Source organism: Budorcas taxicolor, chromosome 3, assembly GCF_023091745.1.
Source record: "Budorcas taxicolor isolate Tak-1 chromosome 3, Takin1.1, whole genome shotgun sequence".
In the NCBI taxonomy this organism is placed as follows: Eukaryota; Metazoa; Chordata; class Mammalia; order Artiodactyla; family Bovidae; genus Budorcas; species Budorcas taxicolor.
Window position 1 is genome coordinate 120,923,894 of NC_068912.1, and position 27,195 is coordinate 120,951,088.

General features: G+C 62.1%; 1 protein-coding gene across 3 annotated transcripts; it reads left to right on the top strand.

Annotated features, from left to right (window-relative positions):
- Positions 1 to 1,902: 1,902 nt before the first annotated feature.
- D2HGDH (D-2-hydroxyglutarate dehydrogenase) lies at positions 1,903 to 26,789 on the top strand. Of its 3 annotated transcripts, XM_052637157.1 has the most exons (11): positions 1,903 to 2,086; positions 3,050 to 3,417; positions 7,742 to 7,799; positions 8,942 to 9,081; positions 9,769 to 9,962; positions 11,228 to 11,396; positions 12,854 to 12,958; positions 13,225 to 13,368; positions 14,824 to 14,966; positions 16,856 to 17,021; positions 25,708 to 26,789. In XM_052637157.1, the coding sequence occupies exons 2-11, from the start codon at positions 3,060 to 3,062 to the stop codon at positions 25,965 to 25,967; spliced, it is 1,737 nt and encodes a 578-aa protein (XP_052493117.1). In that variant the 5' UTR covers positions 1,903 to 2,086; positions 3,050 to 3,059; the 3' UTR covers positions 25,968 to 26,789. The 3 variants fall into 3 exon arrangements, with proteins under 3 accessions (XP_052493117.1, XP_052493120.1, XP_052493118.1); XM_052637160.1 differs by lacking the exon at positions 12,854 to 12,958 and having other exon boundaries at positions 1,906 to 2,086; XM_052637158.1 differs by lacking the exon at positions 1,903 to 2,086 and having other exon boundaries at positions 2,745 to 3,417.
- Positions 26,790 to 27,195: the final 406 nt, after the last annotated feature.

Consider the following 27,195-nt stretch of genomic DNA (forward strand, 5'->3'; position numbering starts at 1 on the left):
AGAACTCGCGCTCTTGGCGGGTGGCGGGTGGCAGGTGGCTGGTTGTGGATCCAGTCCTCGCTTGTACTCTCCGCCAATCTGCAGGGACCACCTGGATCTCTGTTCTACTTGGCAGAACCTGCAGCATGCCTTCCCAACCTGGCCTTGGGCCATGTACACACTCCGTCGTGCCCTCCGCCAGGGGTCATCATCTTAGCGTCCCACAGAACGCCCCTCCTGTCTGCCGCATCGAGGACTCTGGAGCTGGTGAGCCAGATGTGTCCTGGAGCCGCCTCGGGAGGACACGGGGGCCAGAAGGTGAGAAGAGAACTCTGCTCCGGGTACCAGTGACTGTGTCAGCCATCAAAGGGTGCATGGAAACCACTGTGAGTACTGTAACCATTTAATGGAGGACATCCAAGGGCTGAAGAAGCAAAAAGGGACACTGAGGTAGCAATAATTGGAGGAAGCAAGTTGAGTCTGTGGATTTGACAGCTTGGAGGAGGCATGCTGACTGGGATTCAGAGGAGGAGGAGGAGGCCAGCTGGCTGCATGGCCGCCTTGGGTACCTCAGCCCCAGGAGCGCTGGGAAGAGGAGCTCCACGGAGCTGGGGCTCAGATGTCTGCGGAGACCTGCTGCTCAGCCTCTGCTGGCGCACCCGGGGGAGGGGGAGGCAGCTGGGAGCTGGCCGCTGGGTGGCTGGGGCGGGGAACACCTGTCAGGCCGGGAGCCCCCCCCAGCCTGGTGCCCCAGATGGCAGAGCCCAGCGGGCCCACAGAGCAGATACCCTGGAGCCGTGGGTGGCAAACTGGCACCGGGCGGGCACGAACTGGAGGGGCTGGAGGAGGCGGCAGTCCCGAGAGGCGGACTCTGCTTCCCCCGGGGCGGAGCGGGTGGGGGTGGTCCGGGCCTTCCTGAAGCGGGATCGCCACCGGGCGCAGATGCTAGGGCCCCTCACTTGGGGCACTGGGGTTCTCAAGCGCTTTGGGGCACCCTCGGGCTCTGCCTGCAGACTCGCAGGGATGTCTGCCCTTCTGCCAGGGTTGGGGCCAGGGGACCGGGGCTCTGCGTGCCAGTGTTCCCCGAAGCTGAGAGGGTGAGTCACGGTCCTCTGGGGACCCTTTAGGAGGACAGAGTGACGCCCTGGGGTCAGGCGGGATGTACACGCGGGCCAGTCCTCGTGGAAGGGGTGGGAGGCTGTGCAGGGACCACGCTAGGCAGTGCCAACGCGACTAAAGGCCCGCTGTGCTCGCGGGGGAAGCTGGATGAAGCCGCGCATCACGGCGAAAGGGGCGGGGCCCTGGGTGGGCCGAGTCCGGGCAGAGGGCGGGGCAGTGGGGCGGACGGAGCCAGCGACAGGGGCGGGGCCCGGGCGGGCGGGGGCGGGGCCCGGGCGGGCGGGGGCGGGGCCCGGGCGGGCGGGGGCGGGGCCCGGGCGGGCGGGGGCGGGGCCCGGGCGGGCGGGGGCGGGGCCCGGGCGGGCGGGGGCGGGGCCCGGGCGGGCGGGGCCCCCGAGGGCTTCCGGCGCAGGCGCAGTCCCGCTCCGGCCCGCCCTCTCCCCACGGCGGCGCGAAGCGCGCGGCGGGGACGCGGACGTGAGTGCGTGCGCGCGTCCGCGCGGGGGCTCGGCGGAGGGGCTGAGCGCCGCGGGCCGGGGGCGGCGGAGGCGCGCGGTCGCGGGGCGGCGGGCGCCCGCGGGGCCCTCGGATCCCGCCGCCCGGGCCGATCCGGTCACGCGATCGCGCAGGCCGCGCGCCCCGGGCCTTCCGGACGAGCCTGGGTGAGCGCGCGCGCGGGGCGCCGGCGCTTGGTCGTCGCCCCCTGGCTGGGGCGGCCGCTCCTGGCCGCCGGTGGCCCCCTAACGGCCGTGAGCCCAGGCGCCCGGCCCCCGGCGGGAGTCCGGCCCCGAGCCGGCTGCTTACCTGCCGTGCGCAGCCCTAGACGGGGGGGTTGGCCTCCGCGCCTCCTTTAAGCCTCACCCCCGCTGGTGCGGCGCCTGCTGCCTCCGGGCACCCGGGGCTCTGGTCGTGTCCGCAGGGTCACTCGGAGGTGTGACCCCGCGGGAGGGCGCTGCCCCTCGAGCCGCCCAGGTGGTCTGAGCTCCAGGTGAGCTGGAAGCAACCAGAACACCGGTGCTGCACCCCGCTCCCCTCCCCGGGGGTTTCCTGGCGAGTTGCGCACTCCCGGGCCCCCACGACCGGGGCCCAGAGGAGCTCCCCCCTGCCCCGCGCTTTCTGTGAGCTTGGAGCATATCCACAGACATGAGGCTTATCATTTTAACCACTTGTTCCCTGGTGGCTCTGTCGTAAAGAACCCACCTGCACGTCCAGGAGACCCTGGCTCACTCCCTGGGTCAGGAAGATTCCAGGGAGAAGGAAGGGGCAGCCCTCTCAAGTATTCTTGCCTGGGCGATCCTAGGGACGGAGGAGCCTGGCTGGTCTCAGAGTCGACGCCACTGAGCGATTAAACCACCACCTTCATGCGCAGGCGCGCTCAGCCGTGTCCAGCTCTGCGACCCCAGTCTGTGAGCTGTAGCCTGCCGGGCTCTTCTGTCCAAGGACTTCTCCAGGCAAGAATACTGGAGCAAGTCGCCATTTCCTTCTCCAAAGGATCTTCCGGACCCAGGGATTGAACCCGCATTTTTTGCATGGCAGGCCGGCTCCTTACTAGCTGAGTTACCAGGGAAATGGCATCTGCCTCTCACAGCACCGTAACTGCTCCTTCCTTGTGAAGGAAGAGGGGCTGAGAGGGAGGCGTGTTTGTTGCAGATGTTAAAGCTAACACGGGTGGGGGTGGGGTGGCCTAAGCCAGGGGTGTGTGTCTCGTGACTTGTCAGGGGTGTCACTCCTGCCGGGGGCCATGCTGCGGCAGCTGAAGGCCTCGTGTCCCTGGTGCCCACCCAGCCCACCTCTTCCGGGTGGTCTGAACCTCACTCTGCCCCCGCAGCCGTGGAAGCCAGTGGGCCCTTGAGGGGCCGGGGCCCTGCTGAGCTGCCTCCCCCTCTGCAGGTGCTCTCCTTGTGTCTGCTCCGAGCTGTTCCAGAGTCAGGTCCACTCACTTACTTTGTAGGGCAGGAGTGATGATGCCCCCTCTGGTGCCCAGGTGGCCTGCGTGGCTCTTCTGCTGGCGGGCAGCCTGCATTCAAGGAGCCTCCGTGCGACAGAGGATGTGGGTGGGGCCGTCCAGGATCCCTGGGCTGGGCGGCCCGCGAGGGGCCTGGGGCACCAGCCCCGTGGCTCCACGAGGCAGCTGCTCGGCCTCCTCCCGCGCTCCTGAGGTGACGCTGACCCCGGAGCGCTACCCTGTGCGGCGGCTGCCCTTCTCCGTGGTGTCTGAGGACGACCTGGCCGCCCTGGAGCAAGTTGTCCCTGGCAGGGTCGTCACAGACCCGGAGGAGCTTGAGGCTCCCAACTTGGACTGGCTGAGGACGGTCCGAGGTGAGTGAGGGTCTCTTCACACTTCACGCTTGGGGTGGGCAGGGGTTGAGGAACAGCCTGGGATTCCATGCGGCCAGCGGTGAGCACTGGGTGCAGGAGCTCCGGGCGGCGTCACAGACGCTTTTCTGTCGCAGGACATCTGCAAATTAAGATAAAACAGCTGACCGCCCCCCCTGCCCCCGCAGCTGCTCTGAGGGGTGTGTGTGTGTTAACTGCTACTCACTTCCTCGAAAGGCGTCAGTTCAGTTCAGTCGTGTCCGACTCTTTGCGACCCCATTGACTGCAGCACACCAGCCTCCCTGTCCATCACCAACTCCTGGAGTTTACTCAGACTCATTTCCACTGAGTCGATGATGCCATCCAACCATCTCATCCTCTGTCATCCCCTTCTCTTCCTGCATTCAATCTTTCCCAGCCTCAGGGTTGTTTCCAGTGAGTCAGTTCTTATCAGGTGGCCAAAGTATCAAGAGTTTCAGCTTCAGTGTCAGTCCTTCCAATGAATATTCAGGACTGATTTCCTTTAGAATGGACGGGTTGGATCTCCTTGCAGTCCAAGGGACTCTCAGGAGTCTTCTCCAACACCACAGTTCTAAACCGTCAATTCTTCGGCGCTCAGCTCTCTTTATAGTCCAACTCTCACGTCCGTACACGACCACTGGAAAAACCATAGCCTTGACTGCTGCTGCTGCTGCTAAGTCACTTCAGTTGTGTCCGACTCTGTGTGACCCCATAGACGGCAGCCCACCAGGCTCCCCCGTCCCTGGGATTCTCCAGACAAAAACACTGGAGTGGATTGCCATTTCCTTCTCCAGTGCATGAAAGGGAAAAGTGAGTGAAGTCGCTTCTGTCATGTCCGACTCTTAGCAGCCCCCTGGACTGCAGCCCACCAGGCTCCTCTGTCCATGGGATTCTCCAGCCTTGACTAGACGGACCTTTGTTGGCAAAGTAATGTTTGCTTTTTAATATGCTGTCTAGGTTGGTCATAGCTTTTCTCCCAAGGAGCAAACGTCATTTAATTTCATGGCTGCCGACCAAGGCCTGGGCTAATGTATAGCGAGGAACCACAAACTGGGCTCGAACGACTGGAGTGTCTCCTCTCTGGTCTCAGCTGTGGGTAGGACTCCCTCTAGTGGGGCGTCCTTCCTGGCTCTTCCAGCTCCTAGGGCTCCAGGCGACCTTGACGTGTGGTGTCTTCTGGCCCTTGTCCCCCTCACACAGCCTCTGCTTGTATTTCCCTCTCTGTCCTCTTATGAGGCCACTGTCCTTGGATTGGGGTGCCACCCTCATCAGGATGATCTCAAGTTTAGGTCCTTAATTACATCTGTAAGGACCCTTTCTCCAAGGAAGGTCATGTTCGTGCGTTCTGCGGGGTGGGGTGTCTACACGTCTTTTGGGGGGCCTGTTGTCCCCTCTGCAGCTCGCTTGGGCAGGATGCGGGCCCTGCAAGATGGCCTGGCCGCCCACACCCCCCACACCAGCTTGGAGATTCTTCTGGACTCAGCTTGCCTTCTTAATAGCAGGTTTCCTAAGGCCGTGTGTTGTCTTCCCTGGTGCTCAGATGGTAAAGAATCTGCCTGCAATGCAGGAGACCCGGGTTTGATCCCTGGGACAGGAAGGTCCCCTGGAGAAGGGAATGGCAACCCACTCCAGTATTCTTGCCTGGAAAGCCCATGGACAGAGGAGCCTGGCGGGCTACAGTCCATGGGGTCACAAAGAGCTGGACACGACTGAGCGACTGTCCCTCGAAGTGACTTCAGAGGTCACGTGACCTACTTAGTTACAAAAACCAACAGTGTTTCTGCTGCATATTAAGAAGATATGGAAGAGAAGCAGCTTACTGCCCGACGCCGTGTTTAAGCCTGAACTGCCAGGACGCGCCGGGCGCCCAGGTCCTCAGGCTGGGCCCGGAGCCAGCGCAGCCAGGCTGAGGGCGAGCCCTGGCGGGTGTGCTGGGCTCTTGGCTCAGGCACGGCGGGGCCCTGACGGCGGCAGGAAAGCTGAGCGAGGCTCCAGACCAGAGTGCAGCGTCAGGAGCAAGTGCAGTTGGGCGTGGGCGCAGGTGCCAGGCCGGCCCTGCCCCGTGGGGAGGCTGGAGGCGGTGGACGCCTGTCTGCTGGGCTTCTCTTCCAGGGTGCCCTTGAGGAAGGCGCGCAGGCCCGCCCCGCCCCGCCCCGCCCCGCCCCGCCCCGCCCAGAGCCCCCTGCCTAGCCGCAGGGCCACGTGGTGTCTCTGATACCGAGACAGGAGGGACGTCCCTGAGGAACGTGGGGGCCCGCAGTCCTGTGGGCAGTGTGGATGCTGGGCACAGCCTGTTCTGCGGGCCACTTGGCTCGAGAAGGTGGCTCTGAGTCCTGGAGCAGAAAATCTCCGCGGCCTGATCAGCAGGCTCCTGCCGAGGACAGGGCAGGAGGTGTCCGCTCTGCAAGGTCCTGTGGGAGCAGCCCCGAGGCGGTGGGTGCCGACCCTGAGGTGCTGTGCGCTGACCCCAAGTGATGTGTGCTGACCCTGAGGTGCCGTGCGCTGACCCCTAAGTGATGTGTGCTGACCCCTAGGAGGTGTGTGTTGACCTTGAGTGGTGGGTGCTGACCCCGAGGCGGTGTGTGCTGACCCCGAGGTGCTGTGTGCTGACCCCCTAGGCGGTGTGTGCTGACCCCTAGGAGGTGTGTGCTGACCCCGAGGTGCCGTGCGCTGACCCCCAAGTGATGTGTGCTGACCCCCTAGGCGGTGTGTGCTGACCCCTAGGAGGTGTGTGCTGACCCTGAGTGGTGGGTGCTGACCCCGAGGCAGTGTACGCTGACCCCAAGGCGGTGTGTGCTGACCCCGAGGCGGTGTGTGCTGACCCCAAGTGGTGTGTGCTGACCTTGACTGGGGGACCAAGAGGCAGGAGCAATGCTGTGTTTGTGTGTGGGATGAGGATGCCTGGATGAGGCCCTGAGGTGTGGAGGGTGCCTCCCTTTTCTCAAGCCCAGAGGCACCTTGAGTGAGAGAGGGGGCTGCAGCGGAAGCGAAGCAGAGGCAGGAAGGCTCAGCAGCGGTGGGGGCAGCTGCTCCAGGGACAGTGGGCAGACAGCCTCCGGGAGGGCCGGCAGGGGGACGGTCCACTGAAGTCAGGCCCTTGGAGCCCTGGGGATGTTCCTGGCAGGTGGCGTGCAGGGTGAGGAGGGCTGGATCAAGGGTGGCCCGCCTGTGAGCACAGCAGGGTGTTCGGAGGGGAAGGGAGGCTGCAGTGGAGGGTGGGGTGGTGGTGGGGGGTGGGGTGGGGGGTGATGGCGGCGGTGGCACCCCGACCCTGTGTGGCTGGCCCTTCTGCCTGCCCCCTTGCCAGCCTCTCCAGGCTGGACGTCCCTTCCCTCCAGTCCTGGGGGCTTCCCCAGAGTTGGCCTCTGATGGCTTCTGCCCTGGGCTTTGCTCTCTTTGTAGCCCCCCCTTATTAACACATCGGACCATTTTCTTATCCTTTTCCCCATTAGAGAGGTAATCCCTAGGGCGGGAGAACTTTGCTTTTCTCTCTGTGCCTGGGCCTGGGCACATGGTGGGAGCTCAGGTATGAGAAACACGAGTGAATGAAACCAACAGGAGCCTCGCGGATAACCAGGGTCCCTGCACTCGGCCGCCCGGAAGGACCTGAAGGCCTGACGGCCAGGCGCCTGGGCAGACACGGTTCATTTGATGAAAAGCAAACGAGACATGGCTTTCATAGTAAGAAAGTAAGCTGGAAACTACAGCCCAGTCTCAGAGCACCGTGGAAGTCAGTGGCGCAGCAGGGAAACGTGCAAGACTCCCCTGTGGCCTCCTAGCTGCTTAGAGCACTTTCCGCAAAACTGAGCTAGAGAGAAACTTGATTGTCTTCAAGGCAGTGGTCGGGAATGCTGACAGATAAGGCCGCGACCGGGCATCAAATAACTTGTGATAACCAAGCACTGAGAGTCCACAGCCTGCACTGCTGTGGACAGATAGCCAAGATGATAAACACGCAAGGTGGGGAAGGCCCCTTCCTGGAGCAGGAGGTGGGTTCGTGAGTGCAGGTGAATGGGTGCGTTCGGAAGCTGAAGCTCACGGGGGTCGGCTCGCAGGGCGCCGGGTGTTCACGTGGCCTCAGGTGTCGCCACACGATACAGGTTCCTTCCTGGGGAAACCCAGTCACTTGCAGTGGAGAGGACTCCGGGCTCCTGCCGCTGAGGTCCCCAGGCCCAGCTCCAGCCCACGGGCTGCCCGGGCGGGCCCCCTTCCTCGGCGAGTCAGGCTCGAGGCCTGGAGGCCGGCGGGCGGGCTTCCCCAGGAGGCGGGACGCCCCTCCTAGGTGGCCGTGGCTTCTGTCCCACAGGCTCCAGCAAGGTGCTGCTGAGGCCGCGGACGACCCAGGAGGTGGCACACATCCTCAGGTAGGTGCCCTGCCCGCCCCACTCCCTCGTCACCAGCGCGGGGCAGAGAGCACGCGGACCCCGCGGCCAGGCAGGCGGGGGCGAGAGGGCGGGGCGGCGGGAGGGCGGGCAGAGCCGCAGCCTCCAGGGGGCGCCGGGCAGCCTCGACGCCCAGGGCAGCGGTGGGCACAGGCCTTTTCTTGAAAAACGCCTGCTTTGAAGTTTTCTGTCCCTGTACGCTCGTGTTTACTATAGAAAAATTGGAAAGCATAGAAAGCCATCAAGAAAAAAAAATTGCAAAAGCAAAATTTTCCTCTCCAAATATAACCGCCGATGACATTTTGGTTTGTCAGCTCAGCGCTTTCCTGCGTGTGTGTGGGCCGTTAAGCATCATCACATTGTATCTCCCACGTCACGGCCTTTCCCTTCCATGTGGCGATGCCCGTGGTCTGATTCCTATTCCACGCCACTGTCGATGCGTGGAAGGTGAGCGCCCGAGAGTGCTCTGTCCCCGCCGCCCGTGGAGGTGTGTGCGGGGCCCCAGGACACCTGGTGCTGCTCCGTCTGAGCTGCGGCTGGAGGCTGGCTGCCTGGCAGGTGGCTCACGTGACACACGTGGGCAGCCTGCCCCTCGGGGTGGGGCCCCCAGTGCCCAGATCTTGACCCATCAGGGCCTGGTCCCTTCAGGTCCTCGCTCGGTAGGAGGCTGGCTGGGGACGAGGTGCTGCTGGTGACCCTGACCTGCCTCTGAAGGGCACTGGGCAGGGGAGGGGTGGGCAGCCCAGGATAAAGGGGAGCAGAGATGCGGGGTGGGGGGCGGGAGGGGCCCTGAGTGCCCGGGGCTGCAGCTGTCAAGATGAACAGGCAGGGCGGCCGCGGACGCTCTGTCTGCGCTCGGAGGAGCAGCCTCGGGGTGGCCTGGGCCTCGTCTGTGACCTGGGAAGACCATGACCGCCTGTTCCCCCTGCGGTTTGCGGGGTCACTTGCCCCTCAGACTCCTGTCGTGTGTGGGGATGGAGGAGGCACCCCCTTGAGGCTGCGGCAGGAAGTGGCTTGGCTCGGTGGTGGGAGAGGCTGGGGTCTCATGGCCCTGACGGCGTCCTCCCGGGGTGCTGGTGTGGGAGTCGGAGGCAGCCCTGACCCTGGTCCTCGGCGTGTCCCAGGTACTGTCATGAGCGGAACCTGGCCGTGAACCCCCAGGGGGGCAACACAGGCATGGTGGGCGGCAGCACGCCGGTCTTTGACGAGGTCATCCTGTCCACCGCCCTCATGAACCAGGTCCTCAGCTTCCAGGACGTGTCGGGTAAGGCTGGCCGCCCCCGGGACTTCCCTGTCGGCCGCCGGGCCGGGCTGGGCTGGGCTGGGCTGGGCTGGGGAGGGGGGCCCGGGTCCGGGGTGGGGGGACGAGCAGGCACCCAGGCCCCTTGGTCCTTGGGGCGACTTAGACCTTGGACTTGAGCTGCTCTGCGGCCCCTCCCGGCCACGCCGACCCTCCTTGAGGCCTGCGGGGTGTATAAGGGGCTCCACAGTTTCGAAGCTCCAGGCCCCACAACTGTGTGGGTGCCTCTTGGGCAGGACCCCTGGGCCGAGCACGCTCTCTGGCCAGGGCACCTAGACACTGGGGGGCTGGGCGGAGCCCCAGGATCCACCCACTCAATGCCAGCAGCATCTCCAGCCCAGACTGTCTCCAGACTTGTCACAGGCCCCCGGGGCAGAATCCCACCCGCACTTGAGGCCCTAGCCTTGCAGGAACCCCTCTTCACCGCTCCCTTGCGTGAGCCTGTGTGTGTGAGCCCTGTTCCCCCCACGTGGCCTCACTGGCCTTTCCTCTTTTCCCATAAAGCCATCTTCTAGGGGAGGGATGAGGGACACCCGTTTTCCTCTTCACCCTGGTTCCTGGATGGGCAGATGCCCCTCCCGGGGTTTTTGGCCTGCTGGGCCCCCTGGGCTGAGCTTGACGGCCCCCACGGGGGCTCTGCTTGCTCGGCAGGGGTCCTGGTCTGCCAGGCGGGGTGTGTTTTGGAGGCGCTGAGCCAGTACGTGGAGGAGCGGGGCTTCATCATGCCTTTGGACCTCGGGGCGAAGGGCAGCTGCCACATCGGGGGGAATGTGGCTACCAATGCAGGCGGCCTGCGGTTCCTGCGATACGGCTCCCTGCGGGGGACGGTCCTGGGCCTGGAAGTGGTGAGCTGGGGACACTTGCCGCCAGGCACTGGCCCTGGTTCTGGGGACGTGGCCGGACCTGCTCTGGCTCCCGGGTTGGTCCCAGGGGCCTGGCCTTTCCCAGTGGTCGGCATGCAAGGTCTCTGGTGAGACCCCCTGGCTCAGAGGTCAGGTGCACCCTTGCTCCCATACACGGGCACCCAGGGTGCTGCAGGCCCAGCCTTGGTGCCACCTCGGGCCTCAGGTGGGCAGGGAGGCCACCTCGGGGTGCGGCCTGGTCTCCCCTGGGCCTCACCCGGGCCATGGGGGTTACACGCAGCACCCCGCTCTCTGGCTTCCCACGAGGCGATGATGCACCTCCTGCCCCCACGAAGGGCTGCTGTAGGGGCTGTTCCCCTGAGCAGGTTCCCGGGTGGTGGCATTCTGCCCGCCAGCTCCCCGGGGGCTCATGCCGCCACAGCTCCAGGGCTTTTCTAAAGCGTGGCCCCTGTGTTTGCCCACGGGGGCGGGGGGCGCTTCTGTCTGGTGAGCCACGGGCCCCTGAGCTGCTCTCTGGCTGCAGGCTGCTTCATCGCAAGTCTCCTGCTGGCTTCTGCACGCTGTGCTGCTAAGCTTCTAAATTCACCAGAGAGAGCATGACTGAGGCGCCTGTGGATGAGGAGTGCAGGGATGGGCACTGGTGCACTGCCTTTCCCTGCCTTCCTGCACCCCGGGTGCTCCCTGCTCCACCCGGGTGCTCCCTGCTCCACCCGGGTGCTCCCTGCTCCACCCGGGTGCTCCCTGCCTTCCTGCACCCCGGGTGCTCCCTGCTCCACCCGGGTGCTCCCTGCTCCACCTGGGTGCTCCCTGCTCCACCCGAGTGCTCCCTGCCTTCCTGCATCCCGGGTGCTCCCTGCTCCACCCGGGTGCTCCCTGCTCCACCTGGGTGCTCCCTGCTCCACCTGGATGCTCCCTGCCTTCCTGCATCCCGGGTGCTCCCTGCTCCACCCGGATGCTCCCTGCCTTCCTGTACCCAGGGTGCTCCCTGCTCCACCCGAGTGCTCCTGGCTCCACCCTAGGTGCTCCCTGCTCTACCTGAGGTGCTCCCCACCCCATCTGGGTGTTCCCCACTCAACCCAAGGTGTCCCCCCCCCCCCGTCCTGGTGCTCCCTGCTCTGCCCCAGGTGCTCTCCACCCTGCCCTGGGTGCTCCCCGCCCCCCTCCTCTGCCCCAGGGCTTGCTCTCGGTGCACAGGGTGGGTTGGCCACCCCAGGGCAGCGTGGGGCCAGTGCTGACGCCATCTCTAGGTGCTGGCCGATGGAACCGTCCTGAACTGCCTCACGTCTCTGCGGAAGGACAACACGGGCTACGACCTGAAGCAGCTCTTCATTGGGTCAGAGGGCACCCTGGGGGTCATCACGGCCGTGTCCATCCTGTGTCCGCCCAAGCCCAGCGCTGTGAACGTGGCCTTCCTTGGTAGGCGCCCTCCCCCAGCCTCCGGGGGATTCTTGGGCAGCACTGCCTGCAGCCACGCAGGCCGCCCCTCCCGTTCCTCCCGCCTCTCCCTCTCCCCATGGGCCGGGACCTGGCCTTGGTGCCAAGGTGGGGTCTGGACCGGGCACGCTTTATTCTGTAAAAGGACCGGGGCTTCCTGCGTCTCATCCACCCGGTGTTTGTTATTCTTAAATAACAGCTTATGCTGTAGGGTAAAGACCAAAAGGAAGCAAAACCAAAAGAAGATAAATCAGGAGAGCCGGTTTTGATCCCTGGGTTGGGACGATCCGCTGGAGGAGGGCATGGCAACCCACTCCAGTGTTCTTGCCTGGAGGATCCCAGGGACAGAGGAGCCTGGCAGGGTGCGGTCCCTGGGGTCACACAGAGTCAGACGCGAGTGAGTGACCTTCCTTCCCTCTCACTCACTCACTCATGCTGGAAGGTTCGCAGGGAAGCAGCCGGGAGGTTCGCAGGGAAGCAGCGTTTGGTGCCAGGTCCAGGGCCGGGTCCGTTCATCTCAGGGCCCTTAGTCCACCTGGTGGGGCCAGCGGCTCGCCACCGTCTCTGCAGGCGCGTCGGGGCCCCCTCCAGCCACGCGGCTTCTCGACTCCCCTGCCCCAAGTCCCTCTCCTGCCCCGTCCCCATCCACCCGCGCCAGGCTCCGGCCCCGTGACCTTGTCGCCCTGATGCCGTCTGCCCGCCCCTTCTGTCGCGCTGGTCGTCACTGTAACTCCACGTTTGCCGTCCTGCGTTGGGCTTTCCCGGCCCCGCGCTGTGAACACATCCTGGTTGCTCCGTCATGGACGCCTGGGGCTGTGAGTCCCTGTTGAGTCCATGTGAGTCCGTGCGTGTCTGTATGGCACGTCTCCCTCCTCCCCTTTCCTGGAAGGCGGCCCCGGCGTCTGGCGTCTCCCGTCCTGTGGGAGCGGCGCTCCTCGCCGCTCCGGTGGTGGGTTGGCGTCCCCTGCGGCCGCCCTGAGGGGCTGTTTCTCTTTCTTTGGCCGACGCAGAGATTCCCTCTTTTCCTTTGGTCTCTTATGGGTTCCAGTATGTCTCCTGTGAGAGCGCGTTTCTTTTTCTTTCTGGAGCTTCCTAAGCGCCCCACTTCCAGAAGCTTCCCTCCACCCCGTCCTCAGCAGCCGCCCAGCCCTCTCTCCTCCCAGCACGATGATGAGACGCACGAGGGGACCTTTCAGGCTGTCGGTCTCCACGTGTCGTAACTGCACGGCTTTCCCTCCAGTCCCGCTCTGTGTTGCGTTCTGGAAGCTTCCCTCCGATCTGTCTCCAGTTCGCTCAGCTCCCTTTGCTGGGGTTCACAGGCCGCCCCTGGCTGCTCCTTGGCCCCACAGGGTGGGTCCCACCCGGGTGGGTCCCGGTCCCACCCCCACCCCCACCCCCACCTCCTGACCCTCCTCCCTGCCCTTCCTGGGACCCCTCAGGGCCTCCTCATCCCTGCCGGGAAGGGCCGAGCTCACCCCCGTGCCCACCAGGTCTTCTTGGCCCGCCCCGCCTGCCCGCACATCGACGTCCGTGCTCCGCCTCAGGTGCCTGGCAGCCAGCCCCGGGTGCTGGGGTGCCGCGGAGAGTTGGGGGCTGGGAAACATGCCCTGAATGCTTGCGGGGCCCGGGGTGTCAGAGACACAGCCGAGTTGCTTCCCGAGGGGCCCGTTTCTTCCCGCGTGTTAGCGACTTTCCAAGTGGCCGTTGGCTGGGCGGGTTGGTTTTGCTGCTTGAAGGGTGGCTCGGGTGGCCCGTGGAGGCCCCATGTCTGCCTGCCAGTCTGCCTGTTCTCTCACCGTACCTGTTGTAGGCTGTCCGGGCTTTGCCGAAGTTCTGCAGACCTTCCGTACCTGCAGGGCGATGCTGGGCGAGATCCTGTCTGCGTTTGAGTTCATGGATGCTGAGTGCATGAAGCTGGTCAGGCTCCACCTCGGTCTCTCCTGCCCCGTGCAAGGTACTGTCCCTGCCTGCCTGTGGGCAGTGCCCACCTCACCTTTTGCGCCATTTGGCATGTGGGCTGATGGAAGGTGCCAGGCCTCCAGCCCGTCCGTGGAGTGGAGGGGGCAGGAAGCGCAGCGGTTCTGGCCTCCCCGTTGCTGTTGAGGGCAGGGCTCTCCCTGAGATCCCTTCCCCGGCAGAGCTGGGTCAGATGCTGGTAGTTGTGCCGGAGCCCCGGGGTCTCTGGAACAGCCGGATGCAGTCAGGACCCTCTGCCGGCTCCTCAACTGGGAGAAGTGTCCCCCCAAAACGTGCCAGCCCCCAGAGCTCAGCCAGCTCCTTCCAATTTAGCTGACGAGCTTGTCACGCCTGGTTCTGGAGTCCACGCACTGTGTGCGTCTGGGTAAACCCGCACAGCTGCAGGTCCTGGCACTCTCACTCCTGAAAACGACCAGAGGAAGCAGCCCTGGTCTCACCCCAGGCCACCCTCACGGAACCGCAGCCCTCAGCAAGGGCACTGCTTTTCCCCGTTCTGGAGGCTGCAAGCCCAGGACCAGGGCTCCATGGGGTCTGGGTGAGGTGGGGGCCCTCACGTGGCATCTTCTTTATGTGTGAGGGCCTGGAAAAGTGGAGGGTCCCTTGGGGTGGGGTGGGAAGGTCCCTGGGTGCCAGGGGAGTCTCTAATGGGATGGAGGGCCCCTGGGGGCATAGAGGTCCCCTGGGGGCTTTGAGGGCCCCTGGGGGGTGTGGAGGGTCCCTGGGGGTGTTAAGGGCCCCTGGGGGTATGGAGGGTCCCTGGGGGGTGTGGAGGGTCCCTGGAGGTGTTGACAGCCCTTGGGGGGTGTGGAGGCCCCTGGGGCGTGGACGGTCCCTGGAGGGTGTGGAGGGTCCCTGGATGGACAGAGGGCCCCTGGGGGTGTGGAGGGCCCCTGAGGGGTGTGGAGGGCCCCTGGGGAGTGTGGAGGGTCCCTGGGGATGTGGAGGGCCCCTGGGGGGTGTGGAGGGTCTGTGGAGGTGTTGACAGCCCCTGGGGGGTGTGGAGGCCCCTGGGGCGTGGAGCGTCCCTGGAGGGTGTGGAGGGTCCCTGGGGGTTGAGGGTCCCTGGGGGTGTGGAGGACCCCTGGGGGTTGTGGAGGGTCCCTGGGGGTGTTGAGGGCCCCTGTATGCACAGAGGGCCCCCGAGGAGTCATCCACTACGGCAGGCAGCACACCTCCACTCAACCTGCAGTTTGATGAGAGGAGCCCCGCCCTCTACTGCACGGTCCAGGCCCCAGCGTTCCGGCTCTGCCTTGCCTCCGGGGGGCACTGTTTCTCTTACAGTGAAGGGCCTGTCTTTAGCCACAGTAGCCGCTGGCTGCTCTGTGGGTGACCCCAGCACGTAGGGAGGTGCTGGAGCTCCCTGGCCCCAGCGGTCCCGCCCCGGCCTTCCCCTGACCGCCTCCCCCTGCTCACCCTGCCTCTGCGCTTCCAGAAAGCCCCTTCTACGTCCTCATTGAGACGGCGGGCTCCGGGCCAGGGCATGACGCTGAAAAGCTGGGCTGCTTCCTGGAGCAGGCGCTGGATTCAGGGCTGGTGACCGACGGGACCCTGGGCAGCGACGAGAGGAGGATCAAGGTGGGCGATGACCACCCCCCCTCGCCACCGCTAAAGTGAGAGGGGCTGCGGCCGGGGACCCACCTGCCGGCCGCCTCACTGAAACATACTTGGTGTCTGGGCCTGTGGACAGGCGGTGGCTGGGCAGGGCGTGGGGGGCTCCCTGGGAGGGGCTTCACCAGAGGGTGAGGAAGGTGGGCCTGGCATGGAGGAGGCTGCTATCTCCGTGTGGGCGTGGGAGCTGGGGGGCCACGGTCACCGTCCAGGGACCTGGGGCCTTGGGGGCTGCTACCCATCCTGTTCCCACCTGGCCCTCCGGTCTGGGTTCCTCGGAGGCCCTCACCTCCTGACACAGGATTTCAGTCCTGCTCCTAGTGACCCACCACCTTCCTGTCCTTCCTGTCAGCCACTCCCTCCACTCCTTCCTGTGAGGCTGGGCTTGCTGGGCTGAGTCCTGGGGGTGGGGGGGATGGGGCTGAGTCCTGGGGGGGATGGGGGAGATGGGAGCTGAGTCCTGGGGGGGATGGGGGCTGAGTCTTGGGGGGGGTGGGGGCTGAGTCCTGGAGTGATTGGGCCTGTGTCCTGGGGGAGATGGGGGCTGAGTCCTCGGCGGGATGGGAGCTCAGTCCTGGGGGAGATGGGGCCTGTGTCCTGCGGGGGATAGGGGCTGAGACCTGGGCTATGTCCTCCTCTCCCCACCAGGGCCCAGTGCTGGGGCTTGCCTCCCATGCTTCCCTTGTTTCCCACTAAACGCACTTGCCTGGGGATGAGGAGCCTCTGGGCCTCAGGCCTGAGAGCCGGGCCCTGCCCGCTCTGGGCACAGGGCCCACGTCTTCTGATGGAGGGCCCAGGTCCAGCGGCCCCAGCTCCGTCAGGGTTCATCGAGCTCCAGGCTGCTGTGTGGGGCGGGCGGAGCTAGAGCAGGGCTCCTGGGCTGTCTGCCGAGGGAGGGGTCCCACCCCAGGGGTCACACTGCCTACCTTGATGCCCTGTTCTCAAGCGTTGGTGTCCGGGGCCCTGGTGGAGACACGGGGTGGGGGTCGGGGGTGTTTGAGCCTGGATGGGTTACGGAGCAGCGTTAGCTGTGCAGGTGCACCGAGGTGTTGCAGACGGAACGTTCTAGAGAGACTGGGTTCTAGAGAGGCTGGGTTTGGAGCGGTGGGCGAGGTGGGTGGACAAGGGGCCTGCAGCCCTGGGGCCGCACTGGGACGTGAGGGCTTGAGGAGGCCGCACAGGGCGGGCGGGGCTGCTGGGCTCAGGCCGGGCATGTGGCCGGGCCCCAGGCACGGGAGGAGCGTCAGGTCACGATGAAGTTCGGGGCGCCCAGGCGTGGGAAGGGCGCGACCCACAGTGCTGAGCAGTTGGGGAAATGCAGATGCCCAGTGGGTATCCCGTGCTGGCGAGGAACTGTTCCTTACTCAGGGGTGATTATTGCACCGTGTGCTTGTTAAAAAAGAAATGAAGAAAATGATGTTTTCCCTTACCCAGAAAGCTGCCTCGCCTCGATGTTTCCTGAGACATGGAGGTGGGACATGGAGGATGGGGGGTGATGAGACGGGACAAGCCTGGGGACCCCCTCCCGGGCCGTCTGTGACGAGACAGGACGTCATGGGGCGCTGGGAAGGGCGTGCGGCCATGCTGAGGTCTCCGCCTGTGTCCCCGAGCTCCCCCCGCCCTGCCGGTTCTGAGGTCACAGGGTCCCCACTAATTGTCCCCGAGGGGCCCTGGGTGTCTGCCCTCAGGGGCCCGCCTGGCCACGTCTGGGGCCCCCGTCCAGTGTGGGTTCTCAGATGGAAGCCGTGCCCTTGTCATGGCGTGGGGTGTTTTTGTCACCTGAGGGTTCCCTCCCGACCCTGGGGTCACCCCGCAGCCCTGCCCACTCGGGGTAACAGTGCCTGTACCCCCTCCAGATGCTGTGGGCACTCAGGGAGCGGATCACCGAGGCCCTGAGCCGTGACGGCTACGTGTACAAGTACGACCTCTCGCTGCCCCTGGACAGGCTCTACGACCTCGTGGGTGACTTGCGTGCCCGGCTCGGCCCGAGTGCCAAGCACGTGGTGGGCTACGGCCACCTGGGTGAGCACAGCCCGCGGGATTGGGGGCGTGCCTGGGGCGTCCCGAGAAGGCCTGCTCGGGAAGGCCCGCCCTGGGAACGCGGGCTTGGGGCTTGGCTGGGGCGGGGGCCTGGCCTGATCACGGGGGTCTCCTGTTTGAGGATGAGCTCTGACCCGGCCCTCCCTCCAGATGAAAGGGTCTTAAAGCTATTTCCGGTCATTATTGTGTGCAGAAGAGTCACGCTTGTAAGTTATTGATTCACAGGAAGGAGCAATTTCATCCCCCTCGATTTTCAGCAGCCTTTGGGACCGCGTGTCCCAGAGCCCCGTCTCTTCACAGGTGTGGGGGTGACTTCTGCCTGGGGCCTCCGCTGTCCTTTCCATAGGGTGGGCTCAGTTCTGCCTCCCGGGACTGTATGTGGGGGCCCTGAATGCATCACGTGGAGGAATTCCACTCTGGAAATTGAGCGTGATTGCTGATTTGCTGAATGCTCTTTCTGCGTCTGCTCGGGTGCCGGGCTCTGGTTTCCCGTTGACCCCTGGGGCTCATCTCTCTGGACCTGGGGGCGAGTGGGTCTGTGTGTCCGAGTCAGCCCAGCGTGACCGGCACCCTTCTATGTCTTGTCTGACCCGTTTACTGACCCCGTGGAGGAGCTCCTCCATCCTGCCCTATCAGGTTCCCTTTGTCTGTCCAGGCTGGAGGTTGGTCTCAGAGTCATAAAGCAACCTGGGGGTCATCTCTGGAAGCGTCTGGCAGGTTGAGATTACCTCCTCTTTGAACATTTAGTAGCTTGCAGGTGAAGCTACTTGGGCCTCAAGTTTTTGGTGGGGAAATTTTTTTAGGAGATGGACTACAAAGCACTTTCTTTCATAACTTCAGGACTCCCCCAACTTACCTTTTCTTCAGAATTGACTTTGTTCATTTTTTTCCCGGCCTTTTGTCCGTCTCTTCTAAGACCCTGAGCGTTCTGGCATTGCGTTGTTCTTAAGTACCCTCTGTGCCGTGTCCAGCACTTGCGGAGGGGGACCGTCTAAGTCCCGATTTGGATGGTTTCTTCTCTGTACAATCCGAAGGTTGTGAGTTCAGTTTCATCTGGGACCGTACTGAGAGCTCTAGGCGGGGAGCGGGCTCTTGGACGGTGCTGAGGGACTGCTCCCGGAGGCAGAGGAGCAGCCAGGGTACATGGGAGCGTTGTGCTGGGGCAGAGAAGCCCGTGAGTCAGACATCACAGTTACTGCTCCGCACACGCAGGCGTGCCAGGGTGCGGGGCAGATGCGGGCGTCTGGGCCGGGAGAGCCCCATTCCGCGTGGCTCTCAGCTGTCTCGGGCCAGGGTGCGTCCTGGCTTCTGCACAGGGCTGTGGGCGCAGGGGCTGGTGGCTGGGCCCCTGTGACTGGGAGAGAGGGGACGGCCGCAGGGGCCGGCTGTGGGCCCGCGTAACTGGTAGAGGGGACGGCCGCAGGGGCTGGCGGCCGGGCCCCCGTGACTGGGAGAGAGGGGCGGCCCTGTCCACACCGTTCTCTCTTGCTCGGGTGCTTGTTGATTTTGCAGTCTCTCCACGGTCAGCGCTGGGCCTTGCTGGTCTTTTCCATTGTAGCTTTTGTGTTCGGTGCTTTTCTCTTCTCCACCTTCAGGCGTCGCTGCTGCTTTTCTGACTATAATTAAACACGTAGCTCACTGATTTTCAGCCTTTCTGCTTTTCAGTGTATTTAAATTTCCCTCCATGTAAGCACACAGGTTGTGTTTGCTGGTTTTAAAAAGTACCTATTTCTTGCCTCCTCAGACTTGGCAGCATCCAGGAGCGCCCACAGGAGTCACAAGGGCCAGACCCGGCTCCAGGCCGTTGTGTCCTGTGACCGAGGCACTGGCCCTGCACGCCCGGTACTTCCGCCCGCTCGGCATCTGCTCCCCTGGGCGCTCGATGCCACCCCTCTGCAGAGGAGTGGGTCGGGGACGCAGGGTGCCTCCCTCTGTCCCGTCTCTGCCACTGGCCGGGGGCTCCCCCTGTCTGAGGGCGCTCTCGTCATCTTTCTGTTCTGAATGCTTTCTGATTTCCCTCCTCATTGCTTCTTTGACCCACGAGGTGGTCAGAACTGTGTATTGTAACTTCCAAACATGCGGGAGTTTTCCATCCGCTTGAAGGCCGTGGGCTTGCTGTTGACCGTGCGGTGGATGGGCACTGGGTGGAGAGCGCCGCGGGTGGAAGCATGGTCCCTGCCGGGCGCCGCCCGTCTCCCCAGCCATTTGCCGGGTGCTGAGAGCAGACCCTCTGGATCCAGCCTGCCCTCTGCGCCGCCGGCGGCCGGAGCCTGCTTGGCTGTCAGCTGCCGAGCGAGCCCCCTGCCCCTGCGGTGAGGGTGGGCCCCCTTCTGGTGCCTCGGCTGCTTCTGAAGGTGGAGACTTGGGCTGTCAGTTCGATGCCGAGAGGCCGGCCTCTGTGCACCAGTGCCAGATTGAATCTCAGAGGCAGAGTTGGGGCAAAGTAATAAAAAATAGACTTATTGCTCTGCCAGGCCGGGGTGGCACGGTGGGCTCCTGCCCCTGAACTGTGTCCCAAGCTGGGAGGATCTGGTGAGGAGTTTATGGGGACAGCGCAGGGCAGGGTTGATGATAGGGACCCAGGGTGTGAGCGGGGCCTGCACTCCCCTAGCCTGGCCTCAGGTGTCTCCTGAGCTTCTCCAGATTAGCAAACTGGGATCCTCTGTGGAATGAAGAACCTGACAGCTTCCACTTACAGGGGCGCTTAGTTCTGCAAAGCTCAAAGATACTGTCAAATGCGTCCCTTGAGGTGCAGCTGAAACCACGTACCTCAGATTTGGACTGGAACCCGTGTGGTGGGGGCAGGGAGTCGAGCCCAGGCAAAATCCACGGTCTTTTGTTCTTGTCTTTTTAAATTTCTTCCCATGTGCTATGTGACTTTGGGTTTCCCCACTGGCTCAGCGGTAAAGAGTCCGCCTGCAGTCCAGGAGCGGCAGGAGCCTCAGGTTCGATCCCCGGGTCGGGAAGACCCCCTGGAGGATGGCCTGGCAACCCACTCCAGCATTCTCACCTGGAGAATCCCAGGGACAGAGGAGCAAGCTAAATATAGTCCATGGAGTCGCAAAGAGTCGGGCACGGCCGAGCCGCTGAGCAGCAGCGTGCGTGTGGCGCTGAGACGCCACGGGTTTGCTTTGGGCCGCACTAGGCTTTCACTGCTGAGTGGGCTCCCGCCAGGTGTGGGGAGTGGGCTTCTCTCGTTGCAGAGCACAACTCTAAGGGCGCCTCTAGAGCGCACAGGCTCAGGAGCTGCCATGCTTAGTTGCCCTGCAGTGTGCGGAATCTTCTGGGACCAGGGATCAAGCCCACGTGCCCTGCGTTGGCAGGCAGAGTCCTAACCCCTGGACCACTGGGGAAGTCCACCCATGGTCTTTTAACTGAGGTCGCACACCTGGTCTCAGGACTTAATGGCGCTCAGGTTCTTGATGTCTCGTGGCAGAAAGGGTGCAATGAGAGACAGAACGGCCGGAAAGACGCGGGTTCGTTTAGAGAGGGGCGCGCTGCACAGTGTGGGCCATCTCAGAAGGGGAGAGCCCCCCATCTGTGGGGCGGCCGGTAATCTCACAAGCTAACGAGTGGGAGGCTTATCCCAGCTGTTTCAGGGGAGAGGCGGAGGCTTCCAGGAAGTGGATCACGGCCGACTTCTTGGTCTCTGTGGGTCGCCCTTGGACCTGTCGTGCTGGGACGAGTGCTGACGTGTTGCGATGATGTGTACCGTGGCCCAAGGTCTAGTAGAGGCTGACTCGTAGCCATCTCGGGCCCACCTGGCGCTGATTGTTAGGCCGTCTCATTCTTTTCAAGGCCGCGCCCGTGCCCTGCGCCTGCTGCTCTGCTGTTCTTGCCTGCTCCTCCCTGTCTCTGCACCCCTCCCCTCCCTGATTAGCAACCGTTCCAGTCTGCCCTTTGGAGCTCAGGGAAGGTCGTGGAGGCCGAACAGAGAGACCCCACAGGGTGCTGCTCATTTTCAGGTAGTTCGACTTGTGGGGCATTTTAGCAAAGAACAGTACCTCTTTGGAGACAGCATGGATGAAGGAAGAGGACGGATGTTCAGGGGCAAATTGTGGGAAGGTTTATAAACACGCAGGAAACTGGCGGACACGAGTCTCATGTAGGCCAAGCCTGGAGCTGTCCCGGGTGGTGGCCCTGCCCTTGCTGGGGCCTGGGGACACCTTCACACATTCTTGTCCTGCTTGCACGTGGATGGAGGGCAGGGGGCTGTTCTGTGTCTCTTTCTTCTCAGTTACCTTCAGCTCAAAATAATCCTTATGCCAAAGTGGCCCGTCTTGAGGTGGCATATTTTGCTGCCCTTCCTTTACAGAGACTGTCCAGTGACCTGGATTGGTCTCACTTTGGGCCTTCTATTTGTCCCTTGTTTCTTCTATTTTTTTTGCTCTGAATTGTTACCTTCTTTGCCAACAAAGGTCCGTCTAGTCAAGGCTATGGTTTTTCCAGTGGTCGTGTAAGGATGTGAGAGTTGGACTGTGAAGAAGGCTGAGCGCCGAAGAATTGATGCTTTTGAACTGTGGTGTTGGAGAAGACTCTTGAGAGTCCCTTGGACTGCAAGGAGATCCAACCAGTCCATTCTAAAGGAGATCAGCCCTGGGGTTTCTTTGGAAGGAATGATGCTAAAGCTGAAACTCCAGTACTTTGGCCACCTCATGCGAAGAGTTGACTCATTGGAAAAGACCTTGATGCTGGGAAGGATTGGGGGCAGGAGGAGAGGGGGACGACAGAGGATGAGATGGGTGGATGGCATCACCGATTCAATGGACATGAGTTTGAGTGAACTCCAGGAGATGGTGATGGACAGGGAGGCCTGGCGTGCTGCAGTCCATGGGGTCGCAAAGAGCTGGACACGACTGAGCGACTGAACTTAACTGAACCGAATTACCTTCTTTTGGTTGGTGTTTTATCTCATAGAGTTTGTTTCCATTTACTAACAAGAAATTATGCCTGTCTGTTCTTTCAGCAGCATCCCTAGAATTGTATCTTTATCAGGGTGGTGGTGGTACTGTTAAGTCGCTTAGTTGTGTCTGACTCTTTGTGACCCCCTGGACTGTAACATGCCAGACTTCTCTGTCCTCCACTGTTTTCTGGAGTTTACTCAAATTTGTCGGGAGCCGCGTCAGGCATTACTGACAAAATGGAGGCATGGTCCCAACCCCCTCTCTTTGTTCTGCAGGCACAGACCCGGCATGAAGGAGTTAGGCCTTGTGATTTTGACTTGTTTTTTCCTCTCCTTGGCTGAGTTGACTGAAAAGGAATATTAAGGTGCTTATTGTTCTTGAGGGGAGTATGAGAATGGTACAAAGCCTTCTGCAGCTGTGCTCAGAAAATAATCCATAAAGTTAGTCGCTGACATTTGTTCAAGGAGTTCTACGAAAGAGTGTTCCAGGATGAGCACATAGGCCGCAGCTTGAGGCCACGGGAAGGATTGCTGTCTGAAGCCTGTTTGTGAGGAAAATGTTTATGGCAAAGGAGTTTACTGTGTTTAGAGCTTAGAAATAATTAAAATAGTTAGAAGTTGAAGATTTAAGGAATGTTTTAATGTTAGCATGTTTTACTATAGCTTATAGAGGTTAGGAATTTTAGAGATACTATAGCTAGAAGCCTTTTTAAGAGATAGTGAGCTCAGGATGTTAGGGGTTAAACAGGATTTAGAAAGATAAGAAATAAACTGAGGAGTGTAGCATGAGTTACAATGTAATCCCAAGTTAACTATAGGACAATAGGAGGTAGATAATAGATGGTAAAGCTGATTCCGAGAGAATCCCTGAGGCAGGAACTCTGTTTGAAGGGCAACAGTCATTTACGGAGATAATAAATCTGGGTGAGGGGGATCTGAAAATGTCAAACCTCTGACCTAATGTTTTTGTGAAAGCATGAAAGAGAGTCTTAAACTTGGAATAAGCAGGCAGTCCAAGAAGGCTGAGAGGCCGTGTCGTTTCTCGCCGACACCGCCCACCCCTTGAGGTTGAATCCCTGGCTGCTGGAGCTGGACTCCGGCACAAACTCATGTCCTCTGAGTCGGTGATGCCATCCAGCCACCTCAGCCTCTGTCGCCCCCTCTCCTCCTGCCTTCAGTCTTTCCCAGCATCAGGGTCTTTTCCAGTGAGTCAGCTCTTCTCATCAGGTAGTCAAAGGATTGGAGTTTCAGCTTCAGCATCAGTCCTTCCAATGAATACTCAGGACTGATTTCCTTTAGGGTGGACTGGTTGGATCTCCTTGCAGTCCCAGGGACTCTCAAGAGTCTTCTCTAGCAGCACAGTTTGAAAGCATCAATTCTTCAGCGCTCAGCTTTCTCTAGGGTCCAGCTCTGCCGTGTGTACATGACAGCTGGAAAAACCAGAGCTTCGACTGTGGGGACATTTGTCAGCAAAGTGATCTCTGGTCTCTAATACACTGTCCATATTTGGCATAACTTCCTTCCAAGGAGCAAGCATCTTTTACTGTTATGGTGCGTCACCGTCTGCCATGATTTTGGAGCCCCCCTGAAATAAAGTCTGCCCATTTCCACTGTTTCCCCTTCTGTTGGCCATGAAGTGATGGGGCCGGACGCCATGGTCTCACTGAGCCTCAAGCCACTACTTCAGTCTCCTCTTTTACCCTCATCAAGAGGCTCTTCAGTTCCTCTTCACTTTCTGCCATCAGAATGGTATCATCTGCATGTCTGAGGTTGTTGATATTTCTTCTGGCAAAGTTATCAGGGTGTCCTACCTTAAAAGAGGTGGAGATTAATCAGTATCATGACCCTCTCTCCAAACAGTGTGGCGACCTGTGTGTCAGCTTGGCTGGGCTGTGTGCCCAGCTGCTTGGTCAGACGTCAGTCTGGATATCGTGAAGACAGTTTTAAGATGAGATTAGCATTTATCCACAGACCTTGGGTAAAGCAGGTCACCCTCCCCGTGTGGGAGGGTCTCACCTGATCAGCTGAAGGCCCAGGCCACAGGACACGGACGTCCCCAGCGGAAGAGGCCTTTGGACCGGAACTGCAGCCTCAGCTCGTCTCTGGGTGTCCACTTGCTGGTCGGCCCTGCAGATGCTGGGCTAACCATGTCCCCACAATCATCTGGGCCAGTTCCTTAGAGTCATCTCTCTGTCCCCCACCACCAGGACACCGCTGTTCCCCTGAGAGCCTGGGCCTGGGGCCTGCCCCTTGGGTGCCGTCACCTGCTCGTGGTTGCTGTGTCTGGAGTGTGCCCCAGCACCGTGAAGCTCCCCAGCCTTGGTGGTGGTGCTGTTGTTACCGCCGTGTGAGCCCGTGTCTGACCAGACTCAGCCACACTGCGGGTCCGTCTCTGACCTGGTGTCACAGCCCTGCCTTTGGAGCTTCCTGTGGTCTGGGGAGGCAGGTGGCAGCGCGCCGCGGGTTTTCTTGGCCTGAACGTGTCTGCACTCTGCTGTTCAGTGGCTTCTCCGCAGTGAACTGTGAGACTCTGCTCTGACAGTCCCGCTCTCTGCAGAGTGCAGGCGTCGCGGGGCCCGCGGTGCTCCACGGAGAGAAGTCCGCTCTAAGATCTGTCCCTAGTCCTGGGGTTCCTTGGCTCCTCTCAGCGCTGTCCAGCTGGGTCAGTGTCTGTCAGCTGGAGCCTGTGGGCTCTGCCTCCGGACGCCGCTCCCCTGTTGTCTCTGCGGACACCGTCTCCCCGCCCTCTGGGGCGTCCCCCGCGGGCTCACGGCGCGTCCCCTCTCCCGTCTGCGGCCCCTGGCCTCTGCGGGCTTGTCTGCTTTGCATCTCGCTACGTCTCTCTCTGGTCGTTGACATTTCAGTGACCTTCTTTTTCGTTTCTAGAAGATCGACCTGGCTGTTTAAAAGCTCTCTCTGGTCCGTGTCTCATACGTTTTCTCTTGTGTTTCTTTAAGCGCATGAGCCGTTTATCTTCTTTTCGGAAGTCGCTGCGTCGCAGGCCCTCGTGGGTCTTGCCATCATGGCTTCCTTTCTGCGTGTTTGTGATGTTTGTCTTAGGCTTTGTGTGGCATGTGTGTGTCTCAGGCTGTTATCTGTGGGGATTACTGGAGGCTGAGTTGGAGGCAGTTTGCGTGTGCAAGGCGTGGGGAGGGCCCCGGGGCCGTGTGGCTCCCCCAGGCCCTGAAGGGGCTGCTGGTGTCGGCAAGGATTAGAGGAGCCCAGCTTCTCTCTCTGCAGGGCTTCCCTTGTTTCCAGAGCCTTCACCCCAGCTGTGTTGTGGGAACCACGTTTGGTGGGAGACAGGTCCCTGGTTTGCTCCCTACATTTGACAGACGTGCATAGAGGAGGGGGCATAAGAAGTCTCAGGTCGTAAGGGTCAGTGGTCCAAGGTCACTGGGTCAGAGGCTGCAGGTCACCCGGTCAGAGGCCTCCTGGGTGCTGGGGGACCTGGGTCTGTGGCGGCCTCAGTGGTCCAGCTGGGCTCACGCAGGTTGGGCAGATGTTTGTCTCAGGCAGGGGCCCTCAGGGAGGGGGCGCTGTGCGGGTGGGGTGGGGGGCTGCGGAGAACTCAGAGAGAAACGTGTGTGCAGCCGGGGGCGCTGCAGCCCCCGGAGCAGGGGAGTGACCACCCCAGGTCAGCGGCCAGTGGTGTGAAGGGCGGCGGGGTGGGGCAGGGGGCTCTTGGGAGTGGGGGCCTCGGGGAGGAGAGGGCCTCAAGGGGCCGAGGAGGCCCTGCTGACCTGTGTATCCCTGCCCCTCTAGGGGATGGCAACCTGCACCTCAACGTGACGGCCGAGACCTTCAGCGCATCCCTGCTGGGCGCCCTGGAGCCCTACGTGTATGAGTGGACGGCAGGGCAGCGGGGCAGTGTTAGCGCCGAGCACGGCCTGGGCTTCAAGAAGAAGGACGTCCTCGGCTACAGCAAGCCCCCCGAGGCGCTGCAGCTCATGCGGCAGCTCAAGGCCCTCCTGGACCCCAAGGGCATCCTGAACCCCTACAAGATGCTGCCCACCCACGCCTGACGGCCCCCTGCAGCCAGACTGGGGGGCCTCCATCTGGTCTTGGTGTTGCCCGTGGGGTGGCCCCGCAGAGCCTGCAGCAAGCAGGCTGGACGACTGGCCGCTTGGTCTAGGGGGCCAGAGCTCAAAGCCCAGGCCACACGGCTCTCTTGGCAGGAGTCTCCCAGAGCCCCGCTGTTCTATTGGGTGGACAGAGAGCTGTCCATCCACTATGCCTGCCTGCTGGACAGACATGCCATCCCTCCGCAGGTCCTGGACAGGCTGGGTGGGCGCATGGTTCTGCCCACTCGGGGTCAACCAGGTCACCCCTGGTTGCCTGTGGCCCGTGGGATCCTGCCTTGTGGGGTACATCCCTGAGAGGGCGGTCGTCCCACTGGTCCCCCACTTGGCGCAAGCCTCTGAGGGGCCTCAGGCAGAGGGGACGAGCGCCACGTGGGTGACGGGGCAGAGGCGGGTCCATTCGCGCTCTGACCAGCAGAGCCGAGACATCAAGCAGTTTCTGGACGACAGCTGGTCCCCTTTGAGCCAGAGGAACAGGCGTGCCCACCCTGGGTATATCACGTCCCTGTTTGCTAGAAGGCCCAGAGGTTCAGAAGCCAGCCACCCGTTTCCCGCACTTGCTGTGACGCGTCCATGGAGATGTCTTTCCGGTTCTGCTCTGACCACAAACGTCAGTAGCGCCGGGTGAGAAGCCCCGCCAGCCACAGGCATCCTGTCACCCCGAGCGGGTGCTCCCCTGGGGCAGCTGCTGGGGCTTGGAGACAGTCTGAGAGGCTGCACTCGCCTTCTTTCTGGTGCCGTGAGCTTCCAATAAAAGTGTAGTTAACCAGCATCCTCTCCTCCCTTTTGTTCCTAGGAAAGTGGCCTCACAAGCTGGGTGGAGGGTCCGTGTACTGCGTTCTTGAGCGCTGGAAATTCAAGGCCCTGGGGCCTGACCACCCGTGTGTGGGGGCATCCCTGCCCCGGCCCCTGGCCCCATGCCATGTCCCCCATCCTGCGCTGTGTGACTGGGAGGTCCGCCTCATCGGGCCCTGAGGTGTGGCCTCTCGTGGCTTCCTAAAGCTGCCAGAGGCGGTCAGGTCTGTTTGCAGTGTGCAGTGGGGGCTTTGTGGTGCAGGGAGGCTTCCCATAAGAAGTGTTAAGGCTCAGCACGTTTATTTTAGAGAATTAAAGTAAAATGCATAAATTATTAGAAGGCTTAACAATTGGAGGCAGTTTCTGCTATAGCAAC

Excerpts from the sequence above, each read along its gene's own strand:
- D2HGDH (XM_052637157.1), top strand. The coding sequence starts at position 3,060 with ATGATGCCCCCTCTGGTGCCCAGGTGGCCTGCGTGGCTCTTCTGCTGG. Across the intron at positions 9,963-11,227 it reads CGGTCCTGGGCCTGGAAGTG|GTGCTGGCCGATGGAACCGT; the intron begins GTGAGCTGGGGA and ends CGCCATCTCTAG. Across the intron at positions 14,967-16,855 it reads GCGACGAGAGGAGGATCAAG|ATGCTGTGGGCACTCAGGGA; the intron begins GTGGGCGATGAC and ends TACCCCCTCCAG.